Raw genomic sequence first — 9,686 nt, 5'->3', positions numbered from 1 at the left:
AGGAGAAACAACGCACGCTTTTCTTCCCCATGGTCGCGGATGGTGGGGGGCGGGGCCTGCAGAGAAGGGGGCGGGGTCCGTCAGCCGGGCGTTTGGAGGTTGAGCGCCCTTATCCCATAGTTGAGTATTGGATGCTCAGGTAGCTCTTTGCCGATAAGACCACAGCGCTTGCAAAAACAAAAAAAAAAGTGTTGTGGTAATTGCATTTGTTTTGGTGATGTTATTATTTGGGAAAAACACATCTTATAATGGAAAACGTTGGAGGAGGGTTTAGTGTTTCAGTCCCTGTGGGGGTTCGGACGTGACAGGCTAATGGCCTTCTTTACTGACTTTTAAGATGAACGCCTGGCTCAGCCAATGGGTGTTTTCTCTGTGTGATCCACGTGGGACTGTTTGAATCCTGCTTTTGTGAAGTTTGTGAACTATTTTAATTCTGTTCTGTGGTGGGTGGTGTGTCCTGCTTGGAGTGCTGCCTCCTTTTAGTGGTTTGTTCTTGATGGTGTTTTTTTATTGAGGTACCTGAATAGCTACGTTAGGTCTATTTTAGAAAAAGAGCGACCCAACAAAAAAGCGGTCTATGCTTGTAGGCTGTAATATCTCAGAAATATTAAAACTATTATAATTAATATAATAGGCAGAAGAGCGCCGTATAATATAATATATTAATAACAAACCATGGAAAACCTGATGTTATATTAGCGAAACATCTTGGACCTATTTTGACGCATGGCTATCAACCTGTGTCTTGCTATGAACAAAGACCTGTCTAGAAAAGAAACGTCAACCCAACCACGTTCATGCACTGTGATACAGATATGCACATCAGTAAATCCGTTACAGGACTGACAGCAGGTGCTTCTTGAAGAGTGGCTCAAAATGGATGTTTGAAAATAAAACGGCGCTGGACAGCGATAACATGTGGCTGGAGCTGCAGAAACTAGGACGACTTGCTCGCCTTGTCTGGATGTGCTGCTGAGGTTTTGCACTTTAGAGTGCGACGGAATAAACAAGAAGACAAGTCGTCATCCTACTTAACGCCTCCCAGCCGCAACGACTGAAACTAAAACGGGCTTCATACTCGCTGGAAGGTTACAACGTGATAGCGTTAAACCTAATATTACATGGTAATTAGTTATTTATTATTAGTCAAAGCTCATAATTTAAAAGCCTATATGTAAATGCCTATATGCGCATGTTGTTAAGCGAGGATGACGTCTATTTAATAAAACAATATTTAATAAAAACGACACTTATAGTTAACGGAAATCGACAGGAAATAAACATACCTGTGAGCAAAAGCGGTGTTTTTGTCTCATGCAACTTTTTGGTGCACGTTCAGTTCATAGCTCCGCGAGCTTGATTTCGCGCTCGGGGTCGCCTTGGCGATGTGTGCGTGGCGCGCGCGACGCATTCCCTGCTGTTACCGGCTGTGCCCGTTCCTGTCTTATCACGGTTGTGTATTAAGGGCTGGCTTGTGCGTGCGTGGATCGCCCGTGGAAATTTCCACAGACCGAGCTTAAAGGCAATGATCCGGCGAGTTTAAACGACCGGTCGCCTATTGTGACGAGTGATTACCGCAAAAATCCAGGTTAACAGAAACACAACGAGAAGAGTTAGAAATGGAAATCGAGCCTATATGCGTTGGAAATGTTTGGCCCGCGTAAGAATAAAACAAACTGAATGGTCCCAGATAAAAAACAAAAAACAAAACAAAACAGTGCTGTAATGTTGTCAAAGTATTCCAAACATAGCCAGCCCAACGTTTTAATGTTTGATGTTTTTTTTAATTTTTAATTTTTTTTATGGGTTTTGCATGTGGTGCACTTCAAACATTTATTCTAACTTCTAAAGGCCAGGAGACACGACAGACAGACACGTGCGGGGTTGCAGAAGAACGCCGTACTGGGGGAGTTATTTTATAGTTATTTCACACCATGATGCTGTTTCTCACTGTCACCTTGTCATGTTAAAAATACCGTAGCATTAAAACGCCAAGTTTATTGAACATGAAATAAAAAAGTATAACATACATACTGCATAATATACTCAGAGTAAAAAGGCACACAACTGTTAAATGAAAGTACATCTGTCATGTAGTCAGTCGTTCTGTCTTCACATACAAATTTTATATTTAAAAATAAAAATAGTCAAGAATAAAATGTGTGTATGTGTTCATGGAGTTCATGGGTGTGTGTGTGTGTGTGTAGGGGGGAGAGAGAGAAGAACGGACCAGATACTCATATATCAAAAGCGACCAGAGGAGTTATTATAAAGCAGCCTGCACATGTATGTGAGGAGTAAAGACTCCAGGCAGCCAGGCGCTTGTCCAAGTAGCTGTTTATCACACAAACGCGAGTGCATTTTACACATTCTCCCCTTAAAACGCATTTCGATGGAATGCTCTCTGGAGCTTCAGTTCTTCCAGCCTGCTCTCCAGCGCCTGTTTATTTCATACCCACACACTGCCCTTCCCATCACTCTCTGTCGCCCCCTGCTGGCCACAGCAGCCCCCCAGTCCCCTTTTATGGGAGACGGGCAGGTTCTTGTAGACGGCACGGCTATAGGGGATGAAGCACAGGCTCAGCTGGAGGTGGCGGGCCAGTCTGCAGTAGGCTGCCAGAGCCAAGACCAGCAGAGGCACCAGTAGCAAGAAGCCCACCACCAGCAGGGCCACGCACGCGGTGTCATTGAGCAGGTTGGAGCAATATATAGAGGTACCATGGGGCTGCACCTGGAGGAGAGGAGAAGATGGGAGGAGGGGAGGAGAGGAGACCTTAGTGATTTAAAAGTATTATTAGCAGACAGCTTGAACTGGGTGACCTCGGTTACTGAGAAGGTGGAGCCTACTGGAGGCTTTGAGGATGTAGTTTTTTAAAAAAAGAGGGTGGGGCATACCGGATGCTTAGTGGGTGGAGTTTAAAGAAGAAAAGGGTGGGGCATACTGGAAGCTTTATAGTTGGAGCTAAATTTAGCTTAATTAAGACTCAGTGGTATTACTCACTGGTATAAAAGAAGCATATGCTGTGGTTTTAGGCAAATTTTAGTCAACAGGATGAAATGGTTTGTTCTCCAGCCCTATCCAGATGGATTCATGACTATAGACTCTATTGACATGACAACTTTGGTACCCGTATGGCTCTTCAGCAGAACTGAAGAGGTTTGGTTAGCTGCTCCATGTGTTTTTGGCAGACAATTAAGATATGATCTGTCTGTCAGAAATAATCGACTGTGTGTGTGTGTGTGTGTTTGTGTGTGTGTAAGGTGATCGTTGTCAGAGACCATGGATTGGGTTTAGGTTTGCTGTCGTCTGTGTTCTTTGTTAAACTCTTTGTTGGAATTTATTTATCACTGTCAGGAGGTCCGAGATATTTTACCTGTCATTTATTTATCTCAAAGATATGTAGATTAAAAATAATATGTCTGAAGGGCTGTTCCACACAAACATGAATAAAACGTTGTACATTGCTCTTCAAATAAAGGACAAGTACACACATTTTTCAAGATTTCACTTGATTTGTGTGTTTTGCCTTATGAGAACCCTCTGGGTGGAGTATATCATCTGAAATTTGTTACAGTGTAGAACAGGAGGCAGATTAAGACAGTGATTGCCAGAGACATTGAACTTGGACTGAGCTCCGATCTCTAAGACACCAGCTGTGGGTTTTGCTTTGTGAAGATCTGTCCTTCTAACCCGTGAGTGCCCCAGATGCCCTGGAAGATGGGCCTTCTTACCGTCGAATGGCACAGGAATCCAAACACCACCATAACAAGTGCTGGGGTGAGGATGAGGCCAAAGACCGCACCCGCCAGGCCTGCGTTGATGGTCGCGATGAGGAGGTTCTGGGCCGTCACGAGAACCGAGCACGCCCAGCAGTCCAGAGAGCCCCGGAGTTCCAGCGGAGACTCGGCTACCGTGCTGCCTGCCACAGAGTAGGGTGGTGGCACAACCACCCCTGGCCCCGCCGAAGAGGTGGAGCTAGTGTGATGGAGGCGGGGTTGCAGTGACTCAAGGTCAGCCATGTCGCTGGAGGGCTGCTGGGATATGGCCTTCTCCAATGTCCCGTTGCGAGACAGGCTCATTCTGTCACGACTCAGCCTTTCAAGAGAAAAAAAACAAACAAACAGTAACGGTGGTGGGAAAACAGAAATCTTGTATGGAAGGGGCACAGTGGAAGGTTACTGACCTGAAACAGCTAACATTTATAGACCATGCTTCAGTTCACAATAAAGGACCATTTCTCTCTCACACACACACACAAAAACCTCTCACAGAAGTAAAGTATATTTTTCTCAGAGGCCAGTGGCATGAAGTCGGGAAGGTAAACAGAGATAACTGAACAGCTGTGAACAGGAGGAAACCGACTCCCTCCACTGCACAGAACTCCAGGATGACTAAAAACACATAACAATAAGGCAGGAACAGGCCCGTCAGGAAGGCGAGTGTGCTTAGTGGACCATGTGTATCTCTCCAAGCAGGACATCTCCTCAAACATAACTTCCTGCAGGCTGAAGAGCAAACAAACGCTGACCTCTCAGCTGTGTCACCTTCATGAAACTTAAAAAAAAAATAAAAATCCTCCTTTCTAAGAACAGGCCCCATTTTAAACTGTATCAATTTGGGACGGGTCCAGTTGTATTATTTATATGAGGTTATTGTGCAGATGACATCAGGCTGCCAACTATAGTGCTGATATGATCTTTCCCACAATGAGGGCTCCTATAGATAATTCAATTTTATTTTAAGAAAGCATCAGATTTAGGCTTTTAGAAATGTCTTATAACCTAACCTTGCGATCAAAATCACCTGACTCAGGAACTAAACCAGCTATCTGCAAGCCTGCTACCAGAAGTCTCTCATCTTCAGTAACCTTGACTGACCTTGACAAAGATTTAGGGCAAAATCCAGTCTATGACTATTTCTTAATCACATCACTGTTGTAGGATTGTTGTCCAGATCAAAACTGAAGAAAAACGTATGTCTAGCTTTGGTAGCTCGAATATTATAGCTAATATTAAAGCACCTTTATGTAAGTGCTGGAAATACTTATGCATAATTCACAGTGTCTTGCTGTGTGCATGTCGGGTGTTTTACAGTATGGGAGAGTGATGCTGGGTCTGCCAGCCTCCCAGCTGACACCTCGCTCTGTACTTACCTCAGTATGACGTTCCAGAGCTGTGGGTCTCTGTCCTCTTCACCTGTCTGATAAGTGAATATGTCCTCTGGTGCTTGGAATCACTCCTTTGGTTGGTGTCCACTTCTCTTCTCCTGACAAAAATCAAACGGCTCATATGGATTTGATAGAAAGTCCTTCTGGGTTTTTTTTTGGTTTTTTTTTGGGATGTGTGACAGCAGTAGGTCACGGTCCTATGTCCTGATTTTGTGATTTTCTTGTGGTTTTCACATGTCAACAGCTTCTGATGCTTTGGTCGTGCTGCTGCTGGACCTACCCCAAACTGAGCTCTTTCTGATGGAAAACTCTGCCTTCCCCCCTCTCTCTCTCTCTCTCTCTCTTGCTCTTTCCCTCTCCTTTCCTGCCTGCTCTTAACTTCCTTTTACAAAGATGGCTGAGGGCAAGCCAAATATTCCCTCCCTCCCACCTTTCACTCTCCGGGGCCTGACTCCTGGTTGGGGTAGATAGGGAATTCAGACACAGGGGGTTGTGGATAATTTGCTGCTCACTGTAGCCTGAAGTTTAGAGGTGGTCGTTGTCAAGCAGAGTCCTGTAGCTGATGTTCCTGCAGGCTGCAGAACAGCTCTTCAGGAAACTGGACACATGTAACAATATGTGGTAGCAAGGACATATGAAGGGTTAAATATTCTGTTCTGGGTATGTGTTTTTACATACTAGACTCTTAAGGAAATTAACTGTTTTTGTCTCATTTAGGATTAAAAAAACAAAAGTATAAATTAATAATGGGAAGGAAATCTACATAATTTCTAAACCTGTTTTAAAAGAAAGCACAAGCTTTGACACAGAGGGCACAGAGTGTGATCATCACGGGATTAACAGGGCACAGAGTGTGATCATCACAGGATTAACAGGGTACAGAGTGTGATCATCACGGGATTAACAGGGTACAGAGAGATCATCACAGGATTAACAGGGTACAGAGTGAGATCATCATGGGATTAACAGGGTACAGAGAGAGATCATCACAGGATTAACAGGGTACAGAGTGAGATCATCATGGGATTAACAGGGTACAGAGTGAGATCATCACAGGATTAACAGGATACAGAGTGAGATCATCACGGGATTAACAGGGTACAGAGTGAGATCATCACGGGATTAACAGGGTACAGAGTAAGATCATCATGGGATTAACAGGGTAGAGAGTGAGATCATTAGGGGATTAACAGGGTACAGAGAGAGATCATCAGGGAATTAACAGAGGATACAGAGTGAGATCAGCAGGGGATGAACAGAGGGTACAGAGGAAGATCAGCAGGGGATTAACAGATCAGGAAATCAAAGCCTTGCAATAAAATGAGAAACTTCATTTATTCAGCCACTGTCCCTCATTCATTCCTGCTCTGTGCCCCTATCTGACCGAACACTCAGCAAGTCTGACAGTTACATGAGACAAATTCCTACATCATAGGGGCCTTATTCGACCTGGGAAAATTAGGATTCGGGAGTGGAGCAGATAACAAGGGTGGAACATTCGTAATGAACCAGATTTTGAACATAAGCATTCCACAGACCCTAGCTGAAGGAAAGAGCATTTCAACAGCACTTAATGAAATGAACACAGAGCTGAAGTCGGTTCCGGTACAAAAGTTCTGTTAAGGCCCCTTCCTGTCCCAGGTTATGAACTGGGAAGTTAATGTTCTGTTCCAAGGTCATAGCGCAGGACTGGACACATGGAAGAGGAAATGGCATGTGCAAAAACTGGTAGAAAATTGGGTCATATTTTTTACCAAGCACTAGGTATAAATGAGTCAAGATCACGTGGCTTTGGAAGGCCAAAATGTTCCTGGTGGTGCATTCAGAGTGTCGTTTGCAACTGCAGTGTTGAGAAGCAGCTGCTTCAAAGGATTCTGAAGGAATGTCACTGAAGAGATCGACTGATGGACACTTTTGCTCCCAAGATTCTTTGCAGTGATAAAGTGGTGGCAGTTGGTACACTTGAATTCACCAAGTTAGCAACACAACTCTCAGCAGGTCTATTATACATGCATACACAGTACACGTTGCAGTTGAAAATCTACAGAATCTGCCAGCCCCTAAGATAAAAATGTTTCTAACTAAAACTCAAACCTTGATATAAGTGACTAGGTTCATACTAAATGAACTGTGGACAGTGTATGATACTAATAGTATCGCAGGACAGACGTTACTGTTGGTATATCTGTTCTTATTATTCATTTGGGTGGAACCACCACAGGGGGAACGCAGAAAGGAAGAGCAAAACATACCGACACCAAACATCAGCTGACTTAACAACGTTCCAAAGAAACAAGTTAAACAAACCAGAGGCCAAACGAAGCAATATAAACCCGGGCTTCCTAAAAGTCCTCCACTAATGGTTTACACCAGTCAGATATCCACTACTGCACTTATTAACCTTGTCTGATATTATATTAACCTTGCCTTTAATATGACTTTTTTAAATAGCTATTTTATTCATATTTTCTCGTTATCTTTTTAAATCTATTTTTAAAATTCTATTATATATCTTATGAGATATAAGATATGATAAAATTATATCTTATTATTACAAATCTTATTTTAACCCGTTTATTCTGTATTCAGTGTAGTTTTTATATATCTGTAAATAGTCCGCTGTGTCAGTCTGTATGGTAAATGGGTCCTCATCAGGACAGGGGTGGCATGTTAAAGGGGATATCCTGACAGTCACGATAGAGTAAGACTGCCTTCCTGTCTTTGGAACCAGGATGTCCATCTGCAGAGGGCGCCGAGGTGTCACGCAAAAGTTCATGTCTCTCAAGGTCATGACCCCTGGTGTGATACAACAGGAACTGGTGCCGGAAATCTCTGTTTCGGCGATAGACTGCCACACAATCTATCATCCCAAAATAACGGGTACAAAATGAGGAAATGGAGCCACAAATTTATCAAATGTTTTTTTTTTAATTTCTTTTCCCCATAGTTCTATCAATTATAACACACAAAATCACACAAGTGTTTAAGACAGGTCTGGCTCAGTTTGTCATTTTTCTTGTCTTTTTTCCCTTTTCATTTACAGTAAAATCAAATCAAGAGTTTAATAAACCTGACAAACAAACTCGGAGAGAAGTGGACAAAAAACAACCACAGCTCAATGAAATCTGCAGGTAATAATTCTAAAAAGATCGTAGCGATCAGAACAGCAATTATGACAGTCGTCATCCACACGTATCACGATATCTGGTATTTCATGTAAAGTAAAGCAAACTCTTTAATCTGTTGGATACAGTACAAAGACATTCATGGCATAAAGGTGTACAGAGTCTGTTCTAAGCACCAAGCTCTGAGATTAATATTATATTCATGTACGTAACTCTCTAGATCATATACACGAAGAGACAGGCGAGAGGAGGGGGCTCGAGCACCGTTCAGAATCAGACGTCCCCCATCCAGACCTCAGCTCTGCCCAAACAAATGCACAACTCGGAGAGAAATAGAGGAAAGAAACATCCGGACCTGCCTCGTTCAGGAGGAGCACCGTGTGTGTTCAATAAATACGCAAGGAGCAGTCGAATAAATAAAACTACAATGAGAAAAAGAACATAAAAAATTCAGAAGAAAAAAAAAATCAGGAATTTCAGTTTGAGAACTAACAAAATAAAGCATAGCTGACTAAAAGAGAATCTGAGCTAAAGTAAAAGGAATCTGAGGAAAACGGACGGGAATTCTCTTATCTTGATTAATACAGAATGGTTCACTAAACACTCACAAGGTTTTCTGGACAAATGCAACCAACCAAATAAGTTCTAGGATTAACCCGTATTTTTTGAATGATTTGTGATGTGTGTTTAACGTTCCGAGGACATTTTTAATGCTCCGAGAAATCACCAGGAATTGCCTTTTGTCTAAATACAAGTCACAAGGCCAAAATGGTGTCATTCTAGGTTTTTTTTTTTGAAAACCTCTGAAAGATAAAAAAGACACAAAACAAAATATAGCACCCAGATAAATATGCAAACAGCATATTTACAAAGATTAGAGTTGTAGTAAATATGAGAAAACATAACCATAGCAATAACAGAAATACCACGTAATGCCACTGTTATAATTAGCTTCTTTACTGAAGGACTCGTTCCCCTACTGAGTCCAACAAGTATCGCTTGCTCATCAAAGTCTGAGAACAACTAGACTGCTGAAAATATCCTCAGATTTGCATAACTGTAAACCACAACAGTACCTGAATTAATTCACATGTTCGGCAAGTGTGTGCGTGTGTTTTGTTTTTTTTGTTTGTTTTTTTGTTTGTTTTTTTGAAGAACCACAACATTTTCCTCCTTGTACAACTGACCGGACCGTGAGTTTTTAGTTCACATTATGCAGTTTGAGCCTCTCTCTTCATTCCATGCGCAGGGCTGTTATAATGCCTAATGACAGCGTTATAGCGTCACGTCCCGTCAGTAGCCGGAGGAGGGGAAGACGACTGAGGTGGAGAAGCATCTGACGATGTTGTTTTGTAAACAATACCGAGTAAACAGCTTGTTGATTGGGAACGCA

General features: G+C 42.6%; 2 protein-coding genes across 3 annotated transcripts in view; both read right to left on the bottom strand.

Moving 5' to 3' along the window:
* Positions 1-1,978: 1,978 nt before the first annotated feature.
* Positions 1,979-5,492, bottom strand: tmem88a (transmembrane protein 88 a). The gene is made up of 3 exons (XM_027015311.3): positions 5,154-5,492; positions 3,733-4,096; positions 1,979-2,731 (listed from the first exon to the last, which is right to left on the bottom strand). The coding sequence occupies exons 2-3, from the start codon at positions 4,078-4,080 to the stop codon at positions 2,450-2,452; spliced, it is 630 nt and encodes a 209-aa protein (XP_026871112.1). The 5' UTR covers positions 4,081-4,096; positions 5,154-5,492; the 3' UTR covers positions 1,979-2,449.
* Positions 5,493-8,027: 2,535 nt separating this feature from the next.
* kdm6bb (lysine (K)-specific demethylase 6B, b) overlaps positions 8,028-9,686 on the bottom strand; it is a 27,320-nt gene continuing 25,661 nt past the window's right edge. The window contains exon 24 of one of the 2 annotated variants that reach the window (XM_081702312.1): positions 8,028-9,686. This exon is cut by the window's right edge and continues 466 nt beyond it. The gene's annotated coding sequence lies outside the window, so the exon portion shown is untranslated. The other variant, XM_081702313.1, reaches the window with a different exon arrangement.

The sequence above is a fragment of the Electrophorus electricus genome, chromosome 19, assembly GCF_041902795.1.
Source record: "Electrophorus electricus isolate QZ-2024a chromosome 19, ASM4190279v1, whole genome shotgun sequence".
Classification (NCBI taxonomy): Eukaryota; Metazoa; Chordata; class Actinopteri; order Gymnotiformes; family Gymnotidae; genus Electrophorus; species Electrophorus electricus.
Note: the sequence above shows the minus strand (reverse complement) of the source record. Positions and strands in the feature narration are given on the sequence as shown.

What these genes read in the sequence shown, in the direction of transcription:
- tmem88a (XM_027015311.3), bottom strand. Translation starts at nt 4,080, where the DNA reads ATGAGCCTGTCTCGCAACGGGACATTGGAGAAGGCCATATCCCAGCAG. An exon ending in GATTCCTGTGCCATTCGACG is followed by an intron (nt 2,732 to 3,732) that starts GTAAGAAGGCCC and finishes CCTCTCCTCCAG; the next exon opens with GTGCAGCCCCATGGTACCTC.